Source organism: Wickerhamiella sorbophila (genome assembly GCF_002251995.1).
Source record: "Wickerhamiella sorbophila strain DS02 chromosome Unknown contig1, whole genome shotgun sequence".
Taxonomy (NCBI): domain Eukaryota; kingdom Fungi; phylum Ascomycota; class Dipodascomycetes; order Dipodascales; family Trichomonascaceae; genus Wickerhamiella; species Wickerhamiella sorbophila.
The window spans coordinates 1,280,968-1,303,747 of NW_020193984.1; the positions used below are offsets into that span (position 1 = coordinate 1,280,968).

General features: G+C 48.8%; 14 protein-coding genes across 14 annotated transcripts; 4 read left to right on the plus strand and 10 right to left on the minus strand.

Annotated features, from left to right (window-relative positions):
- Nucleotides 1-278: 278 nt before the first annotated feature.
- Nucleotides 279-1,169, minus strand: B9G98_00767 (E3 ubiquitin-protein ligase HRD1; the record flags this gene model as incomplete). The annotated part of the gene is made up of 1 exon (XM_024807325.1): nt 279-1,169. One exon carries the CDS (start codon nt 1,167-1,169, stop codon nt 279-281), a length of 891 nt encoding a protein of 296 aa, XP_024663093.1.
- A 174-nt stretch (nt 1,170-1,343) lies between these two features.
- Nucleotides 1,344-1,856, plus strand: B9G98_00768 (Tyrosine-protein phosphatase SIW14; the record flags this gene model as incomplete). Its single annotated transcript, XM_024807326.1, has 1 exon — nt 1,344-1,856. One exon carries the CDS (start codon nt 1,344-1,346, stop codon nt 1,854-1,856), a length of 513 nt encoding a protein of 170 aa, XP_024663094.1.
- A 50-nt stretch (nt 1,857-1,906) lies between these two features.
- Nucleotides 1,907-3,862, minus strand: B9G98_00769 (Oligosaccharide translocation protein RFT1; the record flags this gene model as incomplete). The annotated part of the gene is made up of 1 exon (XM_024807327.1): nt 1,907-3,862. The coding sequence occupies one exon, from the start codon at nt 3,860-3,862 to the stop codon at nt 1,907-1,909; it is 1,956 nt and encodes a 651-aa protein (XP_024663095.1).
- A 227-nt stretch (nt 3,863-4,089) lies between these two features.
- On the minus strand, nt 4,090-5,052 carry B9G98_00770 (hypothetical protein; the record flags this gene model as incomplete). Its single annotated transcript, XM_024807328.1, has 1 exon — nt 4,090-5,052. The coding sequence occupies one exon, from the start codon at nt 5,050-5,052 to the stop codon at nt 4,090-4,092; it is 963 nt and encodes a 320-aa protein (XP_024663096.1).
- A 206-nt stretch (nt 5,053-5,258) lies between these two features.
- Nucleotides 5,259-6,422, plus strand: B9G98_00771 (Uncharacterized protein C4.02c; the record flags this gene model as incomplete). Its single annotated transcript, XM_024807329.1, has 1 exon — nt 5,259-6,422. One exon carries the CDS (start codon nt 5,259-5,261, stop codon nt 6,420-6,422), a length of 1,164 nt encoding a protein of 387 aa, XP_024663097.1.
- Nucleotides 6,423-6,460: 38 nt separating this feature from the next.
- On the minus strand, nt 6,461-7,312 carry B9G98_00772 (putative coatomer subunit epsilon; the record flags this gene model as incomplete). The annotated part of the gene is made up of 1 exon (XM_024807330.1): nt 6,461-7,312. The coding sequence occupies one exon, from the start codon at nt 7,310-7,312 to the stop codon at nt 6,461-6,463; it is 852 nt and encodes a 283-aa protein (XP_024663098.1).
- A 929-nt stretch (nt 7,313-8,241) lies between these two features.
- On the minus strand, nt 8,242-10,233 carry B9G98_00773 (Plasma membrane fusion protein PRM1; the record flags this gene model as incomplete). The annotated part of the gene is made up of 1 exon (XM_024807331.1): nt 8,242-10,233. One exon carries the CDS (start codon nt 10,231-10,233, stop codon nt 8,242-8,244), a length of 1,992 nt encoding a protein of 663 aa, XP_024663099.1.
- A 107-nt stretch (nt 10,234-10,340) lies between these two features.
- Nucleotides 10,341-12,398, minus strand: B9G98_00774 (Iron-sulfur clusters transporter ATM1, mitochondrial; the record flags this gene model as incomplete). The annotated part of the gene is made up of 1 exon (XM_024807332.1): nt 10,341-12,398. One exon carries the CDS (start codon nt 12,396-12,398, stop codon nt 10,341-10,343), a length of 2,058 nt encoding a protein of 685 aa, XP_024663100.1.
- An 87-nt stretch (nt 12,399-12,485) lies between these two features.
- On the minus strand, nt 12,486-13,271 carry B9G98_00775 (hypothetical protein; the record flags this gene model as incomplete). Its single annotated transcript, XM_024807333.1, has 1 exon — nt 12,486-13,271. One exon carries the CDS (start codon nt 13,269-13,271, stop codon nt 12,486-12,488), a length of 786 nt encoding a protein of 261 aa, XP_024663101.1.
- Nucleotides 13,272-13,766: 495 nt separating this feature from the next.
- B9G98_00776 (hypothetical protein) lies at nt 13,767-14,537 on the plus strand (the record flags this gene model as incomplete). The annotated part of the gene is made up of 1 exon (XM_024807334.1): nt 13,767-14,537. The coding sequence occupies one exon, from the start codon at nt 13,767-13,769 to the stop codon at nt 14,535-14,537; it is 771 nt and encodes a 256-aa protein (XP_024663102.1).
- A 135-nt stretch (nt 14,538-14,672) lies between these two features.
- On the plus strand, nt 14,673-15,863 carry B9G98_00777 (hypothetical protein; the record flags this gene model as incomplete). The annotated part of the gene is made up of 1 exon (XM_024807335.1): nt 14,673-15,863. One exon carries the CDS (start codon nt 14,673-14,675, stop codon nt 15,861-15,863), a length of 1,191 nt encoding a protein of 396 aa, XP_024663103.1.
- Nucleotides 15,864-15,946: 83 nt separating this feature from the next.
- B9G98_00778 (putative family 17 glucosidase SCW11) lies at nt 15,947-17,359 on the minus strand (the record flags this gene model as incomplete). Its single annotated transcript, XM_024807336.1, has 1 exon — nt 15,947-17,359. The coding sequence occupies one exon, from the start codon at nt 17,357-17,359 to the stop codon at nt 15,947-15,949; it is 1,413 nt and encodes a 470-aa protein (XP_024663104.1).
- A 744-nt stretch (nt 17,360-18,103) lies between these two features.
- Nucleotides 18,104-19,300, minus strand: B9G98_00779 (telomere-associated protein 1; the record flags this gene model as incomplete). The annotated part of the gene is made up of 1 exon (XM_024807337.1): nt 18,104-19,300. The coding sequence occupies one exon, from the start codon at nt 19,298-19,300 to the stop codon at nt 18,104-18,106; it is 1,197 nt and encodes a 398-aa protein (XP_024663105.1).
- An 894-nt stretch (nt 19,301-20,194) lies between these two features.
- B9G98_00780 (AdoMet-dependent rRNA methyltransferase SPB1) lies at nt 20,195-22,546 on the minus strand (the record flags this gene model as incomplete). Its single annotated transcript, XM_024807338.1, has 1 exon — nt 20,195-22,546. The coding sequence occupies one exon, from the start codon at nt 22,544-22,546 to the stop codon at nt 20,195-20,197; it is 2,352 nt and encodes a 783-aa protein (XP_024663106.1).
- Between the last annotated feature and the right edge of the window lie 234 nt (nt 22,547-22,780).

Consider the following 22,780-nt stretch of genomic DNA (forward strand, 5'->3'; position numbering starts at 1 on the left):
TAGCCTGGTTTTACTCCCAAACGGTGTGCTGCATAATCCAGCATTTTTGCGTTCCAAGCAAAAGTCTTTTGCATGAAGGTTGCAGTTACTGCTGAGGGACGAATCGGAGATAAGAGAATAAACTTTGCCGTCGACAGAAGTTTGCGGATTAGCAGTAGGTTAATAGAAAAAAATAATAATAATGATAGCAAGATTTTAGGCCGCGAAGCGAGGCTAAGAATAAATTACGCTTTGACAAGCAAAGAAGAAAAAAACGCACATGCAGATGAGTGTATAGCTTAGCGAGGTGCAACGGCGGTTGAGTAAGGCCGCTTTTGGTCATGGACTTGACCAGGCCGTTGCACTGTGCGGCAAATGGGACACGTAGCGCTTTTAGATAGCCATGCTCGTAGGCATTTTAAATGAAGTTCATGGCCGCAGACCGTCTCGACGGGGGTCTCTTCTATCATGTCTTCCATACAAATGGGACAGATGCCTTTACAAGACTTGGCTAGAACGAGGCCATAATGTTTGCTCGCTTGACGATAAGAGACCAGTCCGGCCAAATAAGACACCGCACAGCGGATTGTGGAGTACGCATCACGCAAAATGTGCACCGGAAAGTACCATTTAGAAAGCAACAAAAAGGAAAGAGCCCAGTACACGAACAACTTCAGTCCAGCAGAATAAATACTTAAAAACACCCAAAAGAGGCGGTTTTGCGGTAGTAGAAATCGGCCTGTCGTCGCAAGCAGCTCTCCGTAGAGCACGGCGATCTCGGCGGCTAGCGCAAGAACGAGTGGGGTTGGGCCCTCGATACTGTAGATTTTGGCCGACATGGCGTGGAACCAGACAATGTCACACAAATGCAGCGTCACAAGCAGGTAGCCCAGGCGCTTTCGCGTGGGCACAGACTCCTCGGCAGCTCGTCTTGCGGCTAATTTGTGGAACCATTTGAGCACGAGCGAAGCAAACAGAACAACCACGGTGTGGATGCCAACCTTCTGGCGGAAGCAAATCATTGCAACCGCCACTTGGCTCAAGGTGGCCGTCATTTGTGCCTGGAGATCATTGCGCTCGATTGTGCTGAGGGGCCCAAAAACCGCGCTGTGGAGGTACTTTAAAAATAAAAGAGCAGATATGCCCAGCCATGCCCTATGTGACGCAGAAGACAGTATTTGTTCCTTCATACGCCTGTGAAGCTAAATGGCAGATCGGTGCGTGCGTGGGTTGAGAGTTCGCGTTCACACTCCGAAACAAAGTAGCTTTCAAACCTCACTTTTTCCGCCACATGCAATTTTGGGACCAAAACCCTTCAACGGGGAGACGCTTGACTAAGCAACGCATTCGCACCGTTCGCTCTGATGGTTGAGTGTCCGCCGAACTTTGGGATGGCGACCAGTAAGATCTACCGATCGTCATTCCCGCGGCCGGAACACTTTGAATTTCTTAGAACGCTCGGTCTCAAAAGCATTCTAGTTCTGATACCTGAACCCTATCCGGCGGAGAATCTCGCGTTTTGCGAGGAAAACGGAATTGAGCTGTTCCATGTGCCTCTCTCGGGAAATAAGGAGCCGTTTGTACATATGGACCCGGACGTAATTGCCGAGGCTCTGAGAATAGCAAGCGATCCGCCAAACTGGCCTATTTTGATTCACTGTAACCAGGGTAAGCACCGCACTGGTTGTGTGGTTGGCTGTTTCCGCAGAATGCAGCGCTGGTCGCTGTCTCTTATTTTCGAGGAATACCGTCGGTACTCGTACCCCAAAATCCGTCCGCTGGATCAGCTTATGATCGAGCGTTTCGACCCTGCTCTAGTTCGCGGGGAGCTGCTAAAGACGGACTTTGACGAGTGGGTGGAGGCACTGTGGGCTTGATCTACCAATATTTAAATACTATAAAAATGCAAATGTATAAGAACTTTTTTTTATTCGGCCTTTGACTCCTTGGTGGAGCCTGCTAGAGTTTTGATCTTGCGAATGGAATCTCGCTCAGCGTAAACTGTAACAGCCACAAAAGCTATGCCCAATGTGGCCGCAACCAGCAGCTGTCCAAGGTCTTTTACAGTGCCCTGGTTAACCACGATACCGGTAATTACCGCAGCAAAACCAACAGGAAGCGGAGACGGAAGAGCATTGGGAATCCACTGGCCAACTTGAGTTTCGTTGGCGAAATAATCCCGAGCATACCAAATAGCCCACAAAATCCGTAGGGACATTGTTACGACCTGAGCCCAAACTAGACCGACAGCACCAAGATTCATGACCAGCATAAAGATGTACGAGACGACCACAAAGGCAATGGCAATGAAGACCATAGCGCTGCTCTGTTTGCGCAGGACTTTTAGCGAGGCTGTCGACTGCACAAACGCTTCGAGAGCTCCGTTCAGGGCAAGAAAGGGGATATACATCATATACGCTGCCAATACCTTGGAAGCGTCAGAGGCTGCCCACCGACTACTGACTAGCAGGGACAGAAGATACGGAGCAACGTGGGGCCCTAAAGCCCAGGCGGCCAGGCCGATATATAGATACACTCGCAACACTGTAGTCAACACCAAGACCGCCAAATTCACCTCGTTGGTCTCTTCCTTTTCTTCCTCCTCTGTCTTTGATCCGTTTACTGTGTGCAGCTGGAAACTCGGGGAAATGGGCTCAATCTTTATAGTGGGTGTGGGGCTTTTGGAGGTGTTTTCGTTGTCTTCTGAACAACCCTTCTGAGGGAGTGACTTGGAGAATAGAGCCCGTAAAGCTTCCTCAACGGGGAAAAGCACCAGTCTGGCCAATAACGAACCATAGTTCGACGCCAGGGCATATATTCCCTGTTGTTCAAGCGAGATCATTAGCGAAACCAGCAGGCGGTCGCTTTCAGTTAAAAAGTACTTGAGCATGGTCTGTGCACCCATACCTAGAGCGCGTTTTGAAATCTGCGTGTCAAGATAAGCTTTATCATTGCCAATTGGTGCCCATACTTTGCACAAGTACATTTTAAACGTGCCCTCGCGGAACTCGCTCAAGCTTTGCAGGTAAAAAGCAATGCAATAAACAACGGCGTACGTCAACTGGCCGGAAGCAAAAGCAAAGACAGCCGGTGAATGTGCGCCAACAATAAGTAAGAAGGTAACTAGAGTCCTGGATACAGCACTGAGGGCCTCAACTTGGGCCCGAGCGCGGAGGTTCATCTGAAGCTGGTTGATCAAAAAGCACGGCTCGGCTGCCAGCTCGAAAATTGAGGCGGCACCATACATTACGGCTGAAACAATGCTGATGCTAGACCCATCGCTGGCGTGAACCATAAAGCAAGCCATAAAGATTGCCAGGGGTACGCCAATTGCGATCGAGCAGTAAGCCAGGTTGATGGTCTCCTGAATAGTACCTGAGCGCGTTCCGTGAACAGCAGTACCATCGACACGATACTCGTCGGCGTGGGAGTGTGACAGGGTTTGTCTTTGGGAGGCAAACCGGACGGCGTCGCGAGCCAGAGACAACACGGAGATACCTACAAATTCGAGCTGGGCGGACGCGCCGAACTCGCGAGCATCGATGAATCTCATGACAATCTGATTGACAAAAAACGTCATGAGCTTGGTGAGCGCTTGGGCACCGGCCAAAGCGCCTACACCGGAAAAAAGCGAGGCAAGTCTGCGTTGGCTGACTGCCACCGGCTTCTCCGCAGCGGAGCTCGAGGGCGGTGAGGTTTGGCGCGGTGCTATGTACACAGTTGAGGACCGTTTGCGACTGTGTTTGCGGAAACTCGGGCTTTGCATTATCATCGGCGTCACATCGCTATCTAACTCGGTGGGGTCGGTTGCGATAGTAGGCAGTAAGGTTTCTGGACGGCTTCCTTGAGAAGCTGCCGATAACGACCGCACTCTATTAACCATTTCAGCGGACTACGCGAGATTCGCTAAAAAATTCTATCCACCAGGGAGCTCTCAGACAGTGCGGCTTGCTAATTTCGATGGTTCGGTGGAAAAGGGCAGCGCTGACTTAAATGGCGCAGGGCCGGGCTGCATGATTAGAGTTGATTCTGCAGTCCAAGCTTTTCAGAGCTGCGGTCGGCAAGTTGGAAAGGTTAACTATTTACAGAACTACGTAGATATGCCGTGGTCTAGATTTGGGCATTGAACCGGTTAATTGTCTCTGTAGCGAACGTGGCAAAGTTCTCGTCTCCGACTCTGTCTCCAAGACGCGGCTGGCAAAAGACGGCCAGGGTGGAGCGCCAGAATGCAGGATTACCAGTAACCTTATGAGGAACGGCTTTAAATCGGCCCTCTGTCAGCTGTTCAAGACATGATCCGGTCTGAATTGCAATACAGTTTTCGGGAATGTCGACGCGAACGGGCTCTCTTGTGCGCGATCTGATCCACAGTCCAGCGTCGCCAGTGTCGGTGGCTTTACCGGGACCCCACAGGGCGGATGTCAGTGCCGTCAAACAGGAGTGGTCCAAATGGTCACCACACCAAGGTTCCTTCGCGTCTTCCGGGACGTAATAGTGGAGCAGACGGGCCTTGTGGCAGTCACTTTCGTCTACAATACGCTTCAAGGACTTTTCCAGCCCAACCAGTTGATCGCACACTGCACGATCGCAAGCCTCTGCTACCGTACTTGTCACACCAACCATGTACGCAATCAATTCCTTCAGATCGTGTTTCAGTCCGGGCAAAACGGACTCTTCTGGCCACACATTGCTGTGGATGTACGCTTTCAGGTCAGGGAAGTTCTCGACGGTGGTTTGATCAGGCCCTTCATTAGAAGGATCTCTTACAAAGTTGCAGTTCACGTAGAACGAGCCCTTGTTTTTGTCCGGCTTTCCATTCTCAAGAGTTTCGCGTCCTCTGGACCAGCCAATTACCCATTTGCTTTCTGGCACTTCCAGCTTGTTCAGCTCGGAGACAGGCAAGTTGGCCAGGGCGCGGGACTTTTCTAGCCCTGACTGCCGGAGGTGGGCGAAGTTTGCATCTAGACCATCAATGATAAGTACGCCGAGAGACTCAGGTCCAAAAGCTTCGAGCAGGCGTCCATCGCATTTGCCGTTCTTGAGATCATCCAAGGAAACACGTACAGGAGACATGGAAACTGCTTGGCTGACTCGTGCCGTTTAAATGCATAACACGCATGACGGTGTGTTGGGATGCGGGGGTATTATTCCGATCCGCATTTTTCTTGGATTTCCAGCGCTCATTCTATATATCCTCACTATTCGCTTTATTCATAGAGTTCTATACATGCTGTATCCGCTGCAAGCGCACTTTCCAACTTGGACTGACCACATAATCAATGAGAAATAGGAAGTTCAACGAAGCGCCTCCGCCATATCTTAATGGGGCGTATCGCCCTCCTTCAGCTCTGGGAGGCGATAGGGGGTTTCCATTCGGGTTTCTACTAGGGGCTAGTGCTCCACCTGTTCCGCAGCCCCATCATCCAGCACGGCCTGCAACTGTTGACGAGGTGCCTATGCTTGATCTAGATTTGCCGAAATCCAACGACTACCGTGACATTGTAATTATCGAGTTTGATCGTGCCCTTTTCCATACTCCAAGCCCTAACTTGGATCTGCTGGAACCTACCTCAGCCCGACTTGTCGAAACTGGTCTGGGAGACGAGGGGTGGTGGGAAAGTCCAGCAGTGCTGGAGGCCGCCCGCAACAGTTGTTCGAATTGGAATGAGACTCTGGTGGATATTCTAAAGGTGGCTATCTCATCACCTCAGGTTTTCACTGCGGTGATCAGTGGGCGCACAGCACAAAACGAGGACCAAATACGGAAAATGTTGACTGAAAAGGGCATTGGAAACATCGATTGCTTGGTGCTAGGTGAATCAGGCCAGCAAATTAGGCTCAGAAAAACGCAATTGGTGTCCAGGCTTTGGTCTCATTTCTATACATGCAACCGACTAACGGTATACGAGGGCAGGCCGAAAGACGCGAAAGCGTTGCGAAATTTACTTCCAGCTCTGGCGACCGAGGCCCGCAATGGACTCATATTGAAAGAAGTCGTTGCTCCATTAGTGCTGCTTCCGCCGCGTGAAGAAAGGAGCTTCCTTGAAGCGGCGGTTCTTCGATACAACGAGAAAAACCCCAAGCCAATTGTCGCCGAGGTCACCAAAAACGGCTGTATTTATCGCCTGGTCCCAGAGACTCGTGATTTAATCCTGCAAAAAGTCCAAGAGATAATAAATCCAGACCAGATCATCTTAAATCCGGCCAAATCAAGCAATTCATCAACCGAGGAAAATGCCGAGATCGAGGTTAGCTGGAACTTTGTAGACGCAATTATTGAGGGCGGCATCTTGAAACTGAACTTGGCTGTGTCGAACGAAAATATCCAATTCTTGGTATGCGGGAGACTCTCGACGCCGGACGGACCAGTTAATTGGTATGACGGTACAAGTGCGTATACAGCCAGGCGGATCGTTGATCGACGTCTATATCTGCGAACATGATGATATTTATTTATTATATATTATTTTATGCTTCCCCACTAAGCCCGAGGCATCTGGCTCTGGTACTTTTGCACAACTCTGTCGAAAAGCTCTGACTTTTCTCGCAGGGCATTAGCAGGCAGTGAAGTTTTCCCAAGGTTATCGCGGAACTCCTGGGCATCCTCATTCTGGATCAATGCAAGGGCAATGTTCGTGGCCAGCACGTCGTCGCTGTCGGGTGATAGAGCCACTGCCTGACGGAGGCTCTCTGAAGCTTCAGGGAACCGTAAAAGCTTTAGTTGAGCAATGGTTTCGCCCAGATAAGTCCGTGCAGTGGGATGTGAGCCACTGAGCTCTTCAAAAATGTAGTAGGTTTTCTGGACCTGCTCTTTGTTCTGGAACAAGCAAGTCCAAGCTTCGGCCAAGTTGTAGAGTAAGTGGTCGTTGGCCCATTTGCGAGTTTCGTTGACAAGCACAACGGCTTCCTCAACTCTTCCTTGCATAAGTAGAATTTGAACAGTGAGTAAAACACACTCGAGACTTGACTCGTGCGTTTTCAGGAGAGCAAGTGCCTTCTCGAGCTCGCCAGCGCGGGCAAAAATAAGGCCACCTAAAAGCTTCACGTAGTTATTATCGCGATCAGACTCAACAATATCAACAGCCTTGTCCGTCCCATCAACACCTGTCGCAACACTATCAGCATAGACTTTTACAAGAGCCCAAACGGAATCATTCGACGATGTCAAAGCTGCACTTACTTCCTTGGCCTTGCCATCAGCAATGCGGGCTCTAGCATGCAGTAACTGCGCCTTGAAGTTTTCCTCAGGGTCAGCAATTGCCTCCAGGTCAGTTTCGATGACTGCCTTATAGTCTCCCGTGTAAAAAGACTGCTCCAACGACTCGAAAGACATACGTGTAGGATGACAAATGCTCGCGTCGCGATGAAGTTCAAGATCAGCTTGGTTCGGTTATGTTGGGATGTGGAGGAGGTAACTAGAACAGCGATTGGTTTAAAATTTACAGCTCGGTGACCGAGTGGATTTGGGGAAGCCAAAAAAATGCATGAAAAAAATGATCCAACCGAGGATTGAACTCGGAGCCTTGACGGTATTTAAACTCGAAATCGAATGTAAACGTCACGTGATAACCATTACACCATTGGACCGACTACGCCAAACTGGCATTAGTGAGCGAATTTTTCGTGAAACCCAATATAACCTACTGCTGGAGTTCAATTTATAAGTTAGTTAACAAGAATTGTTCTCTAGAGTAAAAGACCTTTCTCGTTTCGAGCTAGCAGTGGAATTGGCTGTCCTTTTAGGAATACACTGTTTTTTGAGCTGCTTTTCGTCAGTTTTATGGCTGCAAAAGAAAGGAGTGTTGCGAACATTTCCATCGCATAACGCGCAGTCTCACTCAGTTCTTCACACTTCCAGTACGGGCAGAATACTAGCAGTCCAAGAGCTCGGGAGACTATCAATGCGCCGTATACTTTTAGTAGTCCAGAAGTGTACAACACAAACACAGTGCAAACGTACTGTGAGACACACATGTGGTCTAGTAGCCACAGACTGCCAAAGAACCCAAATATTTCCAAGTAATATAGTCGTCTATCTTGCTCCAAACGCTGCAATCTGTTTCGTACATCGTTCACTAAAATAACGCATATAGCAAAGAATACTGCCACGGCGGAGTAAAAGAGTGCCTGCTTGAGTGTGCCAAATGGAGCACCAGGACTCATAAACTCCGGAGGTGAAGGGAAAATGTCGAGATTTGCAATCATAATATCTAGTTATACGAAGGGTTTAAAGTGTTGTTTTCATATTATATACTGTCCCAGTCAGGTACTTTCAAGGCCCTCCTTAAAGCAGTAAGAAGTCACAGTAGAGTGCCAGTTACCATACCGGCCAGGAACCTGAACGGGCGATCTGAGCGAAGGTTTACGAAGGGGGCCTTCAAAAAATTGGGTCTCGCGTTGGATTTTCGTATTTCCATAAGTTTGTTCCATGGATTTTGAGTCACCGTAGTTTTTATTTTGAAGAAACACGTAAATACCGCCACCGATGGCAAATACACACCAGATAGCGACAAAAACAGCTCCGACAATTGCCTCACTTTGAATTTGAGAGTATAGTGCATCGGTGACCATTGGCAACACAGTGTTTGCTTTTTGGCTAGCAGATGTGACCTTTGTCTGATTAGAGAAAACGGTGTCATTCAAAACAGATAATTGCGGGAACGAGACATGTGCTTTCTCATGAATCCAAGTCAAGCCAGTCTCCATCTTTTCCACTTTGTTTCCAATTAGGCAATCGACCACTGCGGATAGCGGTTTGTAGAATGGCGTGTTGCCAAAAACGTGCTCTATCTCGTTGTTCATTTTGGTCATAAAGATTTGGAGTGTATTGTTTAGTGTGCTGGTACTCGTAGAGACCCAACCAAGTATTTGTGTGTTGATCTCATTTTGCAAGTCCATGATCTCCTCGTTTGTGGAGGATTGCCACAACGTTAGGTCGCTTTTAATAGAAGCTGAAGTATCATTAAATGACTTTCCAATAAAACGTGCCAGCTTTTTGGACTCCACCGAAACAACTCGGACAATGATAAACTCAAACAGACTCAAAATAAGCATGATTATCCCCGCGCCTAACGCACCCAGAGCCGGCACGTAGGTGATGAAGTGAATGTACCACGAGATCAAAGGTGTTTTTTCTAGGACACCTGTTTTAGATGCAACCTTGAGTGCCGTCCGCGTCACGATGTTTGATTCAGCTGCAGATATGGCCGTGAGGTTCCGCATCTCCTGGCCCAAATCGTCTGAACTGTCTGTACTCCGAAATCTCATTGCAATGTCTGTGTGACGTCTCCATCTGCGGTCCTCTGAAAAGACGTTGTAGAAAATCAGGCACACAATTGCAATGCAAACAACTGCCGTGAGGGCACTAACCGCTGTGTCGGCAGCATTGGAGCAGCGTTCATAGAATACAGCCACATCGCCCAAATTACAAGTGGACACACTCGTTGAAGGAGGTAACTTGATATTACCTGCATGAAAACTCACATTAGAAGACTTTATCTTTGATACGACCATACCAAATGGAATTGATATAACATTTTCTAAGTCCGTCTTCACACCATCATACGTCGGCACATGTGTTCTGAATTTTTCCAAATCTGCGTTGATAGAGTCCGGGATGTTCAAGTTCTCTAGTGCACCGATGGAGAAGTTCACTTTTGAGATCTGCTTCTCACTTCCACTCACAAAGCTTTCAATCGTTCCAATGAGCCCAGTAGCTCCATTGATAAGCTTTTGAAGCTCCTCTAACCCGTCCTCAACTCCATGAACTGCTGTATGAACAGTACTATTAGCAAACTTCACCACGCTCTCGGTAGCATTGAGAGCTTCGTTAGCAGCGATGTTCACAAATGATACTGTCAAACATGCCCAGGTTCCAATGTAGATTTCAATAATAAATAATAGAATTCCCTTCAGTGCAGTCACAATCATTGCCAGTAGATCCAACAGTCCTTTTACGCTATGCGTCAAGCTCTCATCTATCAGCTTGTTGGCCATTAACGCTGCTGCTCTCGGTGCATCGCGTGCCGCCTGGGCGGCTGAGTTTGACATTGAGCAGAGTTCCACTGTGCTTTCTTCGGCAATGTTGATAAATGCTTGGATTGTTATCCTAAGCAGCTGAAGCTTTACTAGGAAAAGCACTGCCATCAGTACAGACGGCGCTGCCCAAGACTGTGTCAAGCGGGACTTCAGTCCCAAAAACGGCGTATGATACTCACTAAACTTGTCCACGATTTTAAAGAATTGCCATAACATATGTGACTTTAGTTCCATTCACGCCTTATATACATTTAGGTGGTCCCTGCAGACCCTGCATATGTAGTGGTTCCTGTGGTTCGTTATCGTTTCTAAATCGTATCTATTTATGCAGTTTCACGCTGGTTGATTACCTCCTCTTCAGTGAGCTCAATTTCCTCTGCAAGTTGTTGAACCTCCTGAGCTTTCCACATGAACGAATACAAGGAGTTTTTATTGGCCAAAAGCTCACGATGACTTCCTTCTTCGGCAACAGCGCCTTCGCGTAGAACAAAAATCTTGTCTGTTTCAGCGACAGTACGAAGACGATGAGCAATGAACAGAGCAGTCCCACCTAGTTTGTTGATGTTGCGATTAATAGTGTCCATCAGAATAGACTCTGTCTGAGTATCCAGAGCTGAAGTAGCTTCGTCGAAAAAGATTATCGGTGCTTGTTTCAAAAGAACACGAGCAATTGCGAGTCTCTGGCGTTCACCTCCAGAAATCATCATGCCCCGCTCACCCACCGTTGTCTCAAGGCCATCAGGCAGCCGCCTGAGTAGTGTATCGAGCTCTGCACGGTTCGCAACCTCAGCTACCTCAGCATCAGTAGCACTCAATCGACCGAACCGGATATTGTTTCCAACGGTGTCGTTGAAAAGCGGTGTTTCTTGTGGGACGACACCGACGGCTTGACGCAGAGAGCTCAATGTCACGGACCGAATTTCTTGATCGTCAATGTAAATCTTTCCCGATGTAGGCTCGTAGAAGCGGAACAGTAAACGCAAGATAGTTGACTTACCAGAGCCGCTAGGCCCCACGAATGCCGCCTTGGTGCCACCAGGTATGGTGAAACTAGCATTCTGCAGGATCGGAACACCAGGCCGATATTCGAAACAGACGTTTTCGAATCTAATGTCGCCGTTCTTTATTTGAAGCGGCTTGGCATCCGGAGAGTCCTTGATGTGCACGGGGTGCTCGCGGACATCAAACAACGTCTCCATATCAAGAAGTGCCTGGTTCATGTCTCTGTAAACAGATCCCAAGAAATTGAGAGGAACTGAAAGCTGGAATACAAGCTGGTTTACTAGGATCAAATCGCCCACAGACATAGTGCCGCCGACCAGCCCTTGGCAGGTCATGTACATCATTGCAGTTAGCGCAGTTGAGAAAATGAAGTTCTGTCCTGAATTAAGAAAGGCAAGAGATGTTGCAATTTTGATGCTGGAAACCTCATACTTTTTCAACGCCTCGTCATACTTGGCGATTTGAGCAGCTTCGTTATTGAACAGTTTCACACTGTCAATGTTCACAAGTGTCTCGGTAGCGATACCTGAGCTAATGTTGTCAGCCTTGTTGGCGTTTCTTCGAAATTGCGTTCTCCACGCAGTGGTTTTCAGTGTGAATACAGCGTACGCCGCCATGGTGGTCAGAGTGACGGCAGCGAACTGCCAGCCAAAGTTGTAAGACAAAATACCACTCACCAAAGCGACTTCGAAGGTTATAGGAACAATGTGTAGCACCAGAGCAGTAACTACAAATGAGATACCTTTGCAGCCTCTATCGATCGCGCGAGTCAGCTGGCCAGTAGAATGGCTCAAATGGAAATTCGAGTCTAGTTTTAACAAATGAGCAAATGTCGATTTTGACACTTTACGGATAGCCGTTTGGGCGACAGTGGCGAAGATTGCGTTGCGAAGCTCGCCAAAGAACGTGGACCCGAATCGGGCTAAGCCGTACGTGACAACTAGGACAATTGCAGCCGTCCCCATAGTGCCAACGCCTTCCCAGTCTACATTCATCTTATCGACGATTTCTTTAAAGTAGAACGGGACCTCCACATTCAAGATCTTGGCTCCGATCAGCAGACTGACGGCTAGTAGCACTCGGGCTTTGGCAGACCAGTTGCCCTTGGGCCAGATATATTTCGTTAAGCCACCAATAATATCAACATGCCTTCGCCGTTCGTTTTCAGGCTTGTCTTCATTCAGTTGTTTTCTGCAGGACGTTGTCGCGAATCGGCGAATTGACATCATTGTCGCTGCCCTTGGAAACACCTGGGTAGCTGGCGACCTAATGGTCGCACTTCTGGCGATAAAGGCTCGCTTTGTTTGGAGGCTCAGCACCCTTGCAGGTACCGAGCGGCCCACGAGCCCTATCGTCGACCATCTCGACCATGCTGACATTGGATGACGAAATTTCGCGCTTAGTCGTTGAAATGTGGGGTTGGGCAAAGTATAGGGAAATTTACAGATTATGGATGAAAAATTAATTTAACCCTCGATCCACGGGTCGTGCATGAATCCTGGAGGGTTGAAAAAGTCTTTTGGAAGGTCGCTTTTGGGTTCTGAGTAGACTAGGAGAGAGGGGTCGATCCCGTCAACGAACTCTCTATTCAAGTTAGTGTTAGACGGAGGAAGCACTGCCCGGACACCAGCTGTGTGATCCAGGATACTATTAGGCCATTCGGTGAGCAACGGGATCAAAACAGTAGTCAGTGCGACCTCAGGATCTACTCGGGGGTCGATTTGAATTTCCCAATCAAACGAGAAGCGTCTCAGCAACGATGCATGGCCCAGCCGTTGTCGCTTCTCTTCGACCCCACCACCAGGGTTAATTACCCTTTCAAGGTATCGAGTATTGGCATCCCATTGGTACATGGCGCCGTCATTGAGATAGAATCGACAGCCAATTGGCAACAATGGGAGCTTTGTAGCGACTTTACGCATCTTGAGTCCCGGTTTGGCGTAGAATTCAAACGTGCTGCCGGTGAGGGCCAGGGTGATCACCGAAATGGGCTCGCTTGTATCAGCACGAGACATACGCCAATGACTTGAAAGACGGTGTTGGCGTTCGTACACATATGGTTTGGTACCATCAGGGGAGAACACGTTTATTTGAGTGCGCGGATTGGCGGTATCCCGCCGCAGGTAGAAAATCTGTGGGGTAGTGGTGAGAGGTGCGACGCTGCCATTAGCCTTGCTCGGGAAAGCAAAAGGTGAGAAAGCATTGGCTGTTTTCACAGCCTTTTCTGCCATATATAAGGGAATGGTGTTCATTAAAGTATACTATGACTATGGTCGGGGCCTTAAGTAGGTCTGGAGCATGATCCCTGAGCCCATGCATTGATTTCATGCCGAAAAATCATATACATAAAACCCGTCTTTGTTTCATGTTTGCAACTACCATAGGCCTCTTGCTTTTGAAACGGAACCACTCGAGGCCTGTCTTAGCTGCCTGTGCGCGCTGCAGTGGAAAACGTTTAGCGAGGTCTAGCGAAGTGGCCGCTAGTACACATTATAGTAGCAAGACAGAGCATAAATATTCGAGATACGTATATATGTACTATTTTATTACTATTATTTTGAAAAGTACGCTCCTCAAGCCACTTTGTTTTGGGCCCGTAACGACTGGTCCACCAAATCCACAATGCAGCTTAATGCAGAAGAAGACCCGCTTGCATCTGCCTTTGGGCTCAGGATATAAAGCAACGCTTGAGCAATGAAATAGTATCTCCAAGATCACCGTCCACCCTTTAATACACTCTTTAAAAAATGAACAGCGCTTCTATTGCCCCGCTAATTGTAGACGCTCCCTCGAACTCTGAGATAGATAGCTTCTATGCTCGTCTTCTGATCTCACCCTTTGTTTCTGTCGCACCATGGCACGACGACTTGGGCTCAGCTCCTAGCAATAATCTTGATTTACACAGGAATTGGCCGCCGTTTAGACCTGCTCAGCTTTCTGCTGCAGCCAATGATTACAACTCTCGTATGCTGTATCAGAGAGCCGACAGCTCAGTGAAAACTCCCACAACTCCTCATTTTTTCCCGTTATCAGTTTTGAACAACACAATGCCCAGTTTCCCTGCGCCTCCCCTGAACTCTGACATCCCTGAACCACCTGAAGATCTCAATGACGACTCTGACTCAAACACTGAATACCACACTCCACCTCCTAATTTTGAAATCATCGAGACAATCAAGCCGCCAAAAGAACTGCAATTGCAAGCCCCCACACCCGCTACGTCGGTCTTCATGCCCCAGGCAGACCAGGAGCTCAAGAACGTCGACAGAAACAGCTGGCGGTCAAAACTCGAGGATATCGTGAAGCCAATTGAGCTTCCTAATGGTCGTCACAAGTGTCCCGAATGCGATAAATGCTACAAGTACCGCAAACATGTTCGAAGACACTTTCTCAGCCATACAAACTTCCGCCCATTCAGATGCAAGTACTGCTGCCTGTCGTTCCGCAGACTTGACTCCTGCTCTCGCCATCATCAACGCTGCACGTTTAGAAAGTACAGCGACATGAAAAATATTTAAATCTGACAATACAATGTAAAATATCATTCCTTCGAAAAATAACAGGGCAAGGGTCTTGCTTTTGGGCCTTCATTCTTACTACGCGTTTTTAGGGATCATACAAGTGAGGCACTCTTTCGAAAAACACATTGGCAAATGAGCGATGCAAGCCCGCCTGCCAAACGCATGAAGGGCTCTATGGCATTTCGGCTCAATGCGAAAACACCAACACGTACACCGGACCCAAACTCGCCGGCAATGCGCGCCCTGGCCGCTGCAAATGGTGCTAGCCCACGACCCCCGGGGACCCAGTTACTGAGACACACCATACCGTCTAGTCCACCCCGGCCAAGAACTGCGGATTTTTCGCGTGGTGGCAACGACACGCTTCCTCAGAATTCCTATTCGAATCTATCGGGGCTGTCCTCTGCGAATACATCCAGGCTCGCACGAGCCAACAAATCAAGATCTTCACGAAATGTTTCTAAAATTCGTGACTCTTCTCATCTTACGCCCGCTGACCATCTTGCGGAAAGCAGCAATTTGCATTTCAGCCTTCTTGACAAGGTCCTGCCCATCAGCGATGCCAGCAGCATTCTGTCTGAGGATAGCGCGCCAGAAAGCACAGCCCACTCAGAACAATTGCACACCCAGCAAGCTAGAGCCATGAGAGGCTATAATGCGGGCGATGTATCAATGGAGGCACTTGGCTACACGTTTCGGGCAAAGACCCGCTTGAGCAGACATTACATACAAGATGTGAACTCCAAGCTCGATTCGCATGAAAAGCTCACGCAAGTTCTCATTTGGTCGTTGGACAGGCGTGTGAGGCATTCTCAAAGAAAGAACAATCTAGCCCCATCTGCTGCTAAAGAGCTGGCCATGGTTACGCTGTCGAAATTACTGGTACGCCTGCAAACCAAAGAATTGAAGCTAGACTGGTCAGATAGGCCCAAGGATGAGCCATTGCCGCCACCGATGCGGGGACGTTTGAACACTTTAAATGAGCGGACACTTCAGGGGTTTATTACCTACAGAAAAGCTCTGGAGGCCGAATATGCTGAATGGCCCAAAGTCATTGCCGCCTACGAACAAGCGATCTCGGAGGCCAAACAGTTGCATTTGGCAACGCCCGAGCCGCGAGACCCGCCCCGCGAACTGAGCGCGGCCGAGCAAGAGATTGTTAAAGCGGCAGATCGAATGCTGGCAAACCAGACAGTGCCCGCAAAGGTATCTGAAGCAGCACTGGCTCGAGATGCTGCCCTAGAGGCTGTGGACTCGTGTCGTGAGCGGGCTCAGGCCCAAGACACAACGTCTCTTCTCAAGGCATTAACTCGAGAACGATAACTTATTTATTAATATTAATGTATTGTATATTTACACGTACGTTTACGACTGTGGAATAAATAAAACTTTGGTATCAAATGATCTTAGGCAAGGATATCAATGACGCCAAAATATTGCTCGACACCGTAAGGGCCGGGACTCTTCCACATGTCATTGTATGTTGACAGAATAACTAGATCCTGACCCATAACCTCCATAATCGACTCTAATGCAATAACCTGGTTTTCTTTGGTGGGGACCTGGCCGCCGTTGGTTATGCCCTGGGATGGGTAGCCAGTCTCGCTAATCCAGACCTTCTTAGATCCGCAAGTGCTTTGAACAAGACCAACTTGTCCTTTGAGGAACTCACCAGATTGAGGAGCTGTAGAGTAGGGATCAAAGTAGGAGTGCGCATTCAAGGCGACGACATCAAAAACGTCACCACAAAGATCAGGATTGTCCTGGATAATGTCAGTGACTTCAGCATGCATGAACAGTCCATTGAATCCGGCTGCTCTGAGCTGGGCTTTATATCCAGCAGCGGCATTGATCAAATCAGGGGCGGAAACGTAGTTATTAACGATATCCTCATTTCCAAAAATGATGCTCTCAAAGACACTCCATCCATGGGCCTGGCCATAAGCGATAATGTCGTTGACCGATTGATCAACTAGGCTACTCAGGCCACCAGGTCCAATCCAGACACCCTGGCTCACAACCATACCAAGCGACTGAGCAGCAGCAACGATAGTATTCAAAACATTGCAGTCAGTACCGTAGGTGCGAAGCTTGTTGATACCCTTAGACTTGATAAGGTTAAGGTCACTCAAAACAGTGTCGTAGTCCTTGCAACCCTGGGTGTCTAGGTAAGGGCTGTACACAATGTAGTCGGGTGGAGTGACACCACCGCCGGTAGACGGTTGGGTAGCCTGAGGGGTAGGGCTGGTGGTAACAACAGTTGAAATAGGTAGAGCATCAGGAGAGGCAGTAGTGGGTTGAGCCTCCTCGGTAGTAGAGGGGGGCTGGGCCTGTTCCTCAGTAGTAGAAGTTTGAGCCTCTTGTTCAGTAGTAGATGGGGCCGCCTGCGTTGTAGGGGTAGGGGCAGGTTGAGTAGTGGTTTCAGGCCCGGGCTGAGGACTAGTGGTAACTTGAGCGGGCTCGCTGGCTGTCGCAGCCTGGGGAGTGGTCTGGGCGGCAGGGGACGAAGTCTGGGGAGCGGGTTGAGTTTCAGCTGGCTGGGTCGCTTCAGGCTGAGATTTCTCAGGAACTGGGTTCTTACCCTCCAGGGTGTTGATAAGTACAGCTGAGGGACTAGCAGGGGCTGGCTGCTGAGTAGAAACGAGTACAGTATTGTAGTCGTCGGTGGGAGACGCTGCAGCAGGAGGTGCAGGGGGGGCAGGGGCAGGGGCCGGTGTTTCGGCTGCGGGCCATTGTGTGGAGTAGTAGGTAGCACCGGGGGTCTTGGTGATAAATTCGTTGGCACCCTGACCATTGACGGTGACATACACAGGACCCATAGTCTTGGTAACGTAAACGTAGACGCGCTTGTCAAGAGGAGCGGCCAGAACAAAGGACTGAAGAAGAAGGAAAAGAATCAAAAGATTGAACATTTTCAGACGAGAAAGATTGGGGAAATGAAAAGAGAATGTAACGGAAGCAAAGTCCTAGTGAATGTGGTCGTATTGGATGAAAGAATGAGTAGAGACCGTCGGCAGTTAGTTGTTCACGTTAAAGTCCGGGTGAATTGACAAGATGCAGAAAAGCACGGATACTTTTTCAATATATAGGATTTGTTGTTCTACATATGCACGGATACTCGGGCGCACTGACATGGCCCAAAAAGGTCAACTGCCAGGGCCAAAGACCAGCCACTGCACCTAATCTCCGCTTAACCTGCCAGCCCCCTGCACGAGGGTACGGGTGGCAGCTCGGTTTTCCATGCTAGCATCCAGACTAGAATTGCGACCAAAAGTATTTTTGTGCTTTAAAGTGGCGGATATTAGCAGCTCTTGACGGCGTTTGCTCTAATTGTCATGTTAAAGATCGCTACAGGTTGGGCGGGCGGGTCGCTCGCACCGCGGGGAGTGGCTGGCTGCATGAGCCCGATCGAGACTGGCATAGAAGATCAGCGAATACGGTTTATGGTGAAACGAGAGTGTGATAGCTAAATAGTTGGTTTGTATTTATAGAGCGTAGGGTGGGACCACATAAGTCACAATAAAGAAGATAATAGCAGTGTGTAGGCTCCTACCTGAGCTCTATTAATTCTGCTGGGGAGGTTGAGCATTTGACCGATACAAATTCATCTGCGGGCTGAAGTATACGGGACCCGTCGGGTAACCCATTGGCATCTGCAAAGCATGTGGGTGCTGCATGGGGATATAGCCACCACCACGGGGCATGATATTCTGATGTTGCATGTGAACGTCCTCGTCCAAAACATTGAGCTGGGCCATCTGGCTTGGTTGCACACCCATATCCTGCGGTGGCGGAGGAACGGGGTTGGTCTTTTGCGAGCTACGACCCTTGTAGCCTGCGGCAGTGTAGCGATCAGGGAAGGCATTTCTGAATCTGTCACGGAGATCCGTTGAACGACGATCTCCAAGGTTCAACGATTGGTCCCGTTGAATCTTAGACCATGCAGGGCCGTGCTTGTTAAATCCCTGCAAGAGGCGCTCATCTTCATCCTGGCTGAACGCACGTCGCTCCTTACGTTTGATCTTGGTTAGTTGGGCAACCTCTGCACCGGTGTTGGGACGCTTGACTTTATGGGTTTTGGCATTAGGATAGAGTCTGGAGTACTCGTCTGGGAAAGAAGTTCTGAATCGGTCCTTTAGATCCACTGCGGTTCGACAGTTGAACTCAAAGCTGGGATCAGTCAAAATCTTCTTCCAGTTACCAACACCATGACGTTTACATCCTTCCATAAGATAGCGGGTTTCCTCTTCTGTCCAGCCCAAACGGACTCTTCGCTTGCCTATCCGTCCAGCGCCCGGCCCGTTGTTCTGCCCAGCCATCCGCTCAGCTAGAGCATGAGAGTTCAAGATCTGGGCGCTGCTGGGGCCACCAACATTGCTGTTGCTGGTAGCCTGGCGAACATGTTCAGCTTTCATAGGCGTAGCTCCAGGCCCAGGCATGTAGGCCGCCGCCTGGTGAGGGGGGTAGTGGACATGGTGGCCGTAATGGCGCACGTCGTCGGTTTGGTTGGGGTCAGCGGCAAACAATGGCTGGCTTTCTGGCTGGCCGTAGCCTTGAGGTACTGTATTCGAGCCTTGCTGGAGCTTGTGGATGTCAACAGCCTGCTGCAGCGCAGTGAGGTCGGGTCCACTAGTCTTGTCTACGCCGCCACGCTCAGCGGCTTGCCGTTCCTCGCGGACAATCTCAGGGTCTATACCTGATACTTCCATCCCATTCACAAAATGGCCTGTTGCACCAGAATTCTTTGATCCACGCGTCATTCTCTTCGTTCAGGGTTTGCGTCGTGGTAAGGAATGGGGTACGGTTTGGGGGTTCAGGGTAAGAATTTGGTGATGATGGTGATGATGGTGATGAAAGCATGGGTTGGGGTTATGACTGAGGCCACGGGAGGGTAAGTGATATGCGAGCCCGCAGCGGGCAAAAAATAGCCTTCTTGGCCATTCATATTCAGATTCATTCGACTATTCTATATCTCGTTTATTTAGCTCAAAAATAGTCGCTGGCGTTGCCACTCCGCGGTCTGCTTTGTCGGGGCTCCTTCTGTAGATGCAATGCTTTTCCCAAGCATGCCGGCGAATAGCCCCTCACCAAAAAATTCCTCTTCGCATAGAAACCTTTTTTTGGAGACCACCACTAATTTTATAGCATTTGCTTTGTATTTGATTAAGAAATACGCTCTGTGCGAAATAGTGACCTATTCCCCTCCGTATATAGCCCCTATTCGCCGTTTATCTGCTACGCCTGGGTAGAGATCTTTGCATGGCACTGCATTCACGTGACAGCAACACCCGGCATCTTTAGCAACAAATCTGGCTCCGCAAAACATGTCCAACGGAGTTTTAAATAGAAAGTGAGTATATAGGCCGATGTAGTCTTGTTTATCAAGCCTAACGAATGTCTAATCGTTAGCGATGTTGCACTACATGCTAATGCGATCAGCGATGTTCCGCGGAGTAGGGTGCGGGGACGCACTTAAACTGTCGTCAGATAAATTTTGTCTTTGGCCCGAAGTTAAAGCCTCAGGATTTGTACCGTAACCGCGATAATCGTCCCTCATGGGCTCTTGCTGCTAATTGAGGTTTCTGAGCATCTGCATATCTACTCTGCCCTGAACTGTTTTTATTAGTTTATCCTTCAAACATATACCATATAAATTAACGCTTCTGCTTTTTAGCCACACGCTTCAAGGCACGTTGTTCCTTCTTCATAACACCATCAACCATCTTGTATTTACCTTTAACACCCTTGGGGCGACCCTGCAAACCACGGTTGGAGCCCTTGGCGGCAACCACCGTCACCTTGGGCTTCTTCTTCGACTTGGCCCGACGCATTAGTTTAGCAATATCCTCAGCCTTTTCTCTTTCAGATTTAGATGCATCGTCGTTGATAAGATCACTCTTCTTTCGGATTTTTTCAAGTCGTTTCTGAGCCCGCATTCTCTTACGAGCAGTCGCTTCGGCCACCTTCTTGATGGGGCGAGCATTCAGAACCTTCATCTGCTCCTTGATTGCAGCAGCAGCTTCTTTTGTGACCGGCTTGATCCGCTTGGAGTGTTTGCCTTCGTCTTCCAAAAACCACTCTGGCAACCCGTCGGTATCGCGGAAAGAGTATTTGTTGTAACCATCGTTGATCAAGTCATGTTTTGTTATTTGGCCTAGCGCAAGCTTGTGTGCGAGAGTCATTTTGATAGCTCGCTCTTGCATATCTTCCTCCTTGGTGGGATCGTAGTGCTCTTCATCAGAGGACTCGCCATCAACCGCCGGCTCTGTGGGCTCTGGCTCTGTGTTGGATGTGGTCTCCTCATCTTCGGTATCACCGTCTTCCGAGTCACTGGCAACATCGATCTTCTTGAATGCATCGTCGTCAAAGAACATATTGGCCTTACCACTCAGATTTTCCGTCTCAATATCAGAGTCGAAATCGCTGTCGCTATCCATATCGCTAGCTTCTGAAGCACTTTGGATACCGTCCCAGACTTCACTTTCACGTGCTTTCTTGGCTTGAGCCTCGGCACTAAGCGCCTGAGTCTCCTTGAATTGGCGGTACATAGCGTCAAGCTGAGATTCGAGCTGAGCACCATCATCATCGCTATCGATCTCCATAACGTCGTCCTCGTCAGCCTCTGAATCACTGTCGGGCAACTCGTCCAGAGCATCGAGTTTCTCGTCGCCGAAATCGAAATCGCGATCACCAGTATTTGCCAAAACGGGGGCCTGTTGTTTACCTTTCACAAGGTCGGTGGCATAGCCCGTCTTCTTCACACTGTTGAGATCGAACAAGCTATCCTTTTGATTGCCTGCATCAATACCAATTTCCATAGGTGTAACCATATTCAGTTGCATTCGCATGATTTCCTTTTGTTTCGCTTCATTGCGTCTGCGCTTCTCTCGCTTTTGTCGAGCAGCAGCATTGGCTTTGAGCTCGTCCATTTCTTTTTCGATTTGTTCCTCGGTTGTCAATACAACTTCAGGCTCGCTCTCAGACTCTTCCTTGTCAATTCCAAGAAGCTTACGAGCGGCCACACGCCATTTCAAGATGACGCGGAAGTCCTTTTTACCCAAAACTTTCAAATCTTTGAACAACTCCAACAGATCAGGGGTCGTCTGAGGAAGCTTCTTAAGCTGTTTGATCTCAGGGTCACTCTTGTCCCATTCAAGAACGTTAGTTTCTCCTAAACAGGTGATGGGGTCTTCAGTTCTAACAAAGTCCAAGGCAGAGATCCGCTTAAACTGTAGGTACTCGCCCTCCTCGTAACCTTCACGCTTCCTAGTCTTCTTCTCAGGGTTGTAGATTTTGGCCTGGTTGTTGTTGTTCTTTTCTTGAAGTTCCTCGAAAACATATTTGGGATCCAAGAGGCGAGGATCAATCTGTTTGGGAGCCTTGAAATTTTTGCAGACAACGAAAATCTCTGCCGAGACGTTACGACTACTGGGCGGTTTAGTAGCTTCGCACTTTTCAAAAAACTGCTGGAACACCCACATGAGCTTGTTATAATCTTTAGAACGGAAAACCTTTGTGACGAACCAACCGCCTGGAGTCAAAAACTCGACCGCCAGCTTGAGGGACTGCAGCACCAGCTCACTCTGGGTAAACGCATCCTGCGCCCAAGCCATACCAACGTTGGGTGCACCATCGTGCATCACAACATCTGCCTTCCATGTCTTTAAATACCCTCGAAGCTGCGAACGGCAGTGCTCGGTAGTGATATCGCTCTGGAAAGTGATGACGTTTGGCAGCGGCTTGATTGGAGCCAAATCAACACCAACAATCAATGAATTAAGCGGGCATTGCTGTGTGGCAACCTGGCACCAACTTCCAGGAGCGGCACACAGATCGATAATGCACATAGGTCGGGGCTTGGTGCCCTTGGGCAGATTGAAGAAGCCATACTTTTGATTCAGCTGCACAATCTTGAACGAGGAACGAGCACGGTATCCCTTCTCTTTTGCCAGTCGATAGTAATGGTCCAAACGACCTTTACCATACTTTTTCTGTGCTTTTCCCATGGATGGAAGGTTTGGAGAAAAAAATTATCTAAGAACTTTTTTCTTGCAGGATCGATTTTTCAGCCGGGCGGCTGCGCAGGACTGAATCTGCGACAGGGAGGTTTTTTTTGGACGTTTTCTATAGCATAGTGGCTCAAGTACGATTTACCTGTAGTTTGTTTGTATTTTACGAGTTCCGCCCGTTCCCAGGCCGCCAATTTGCATGGTCAAGAATAATTTTCCCGCTTAGAAATT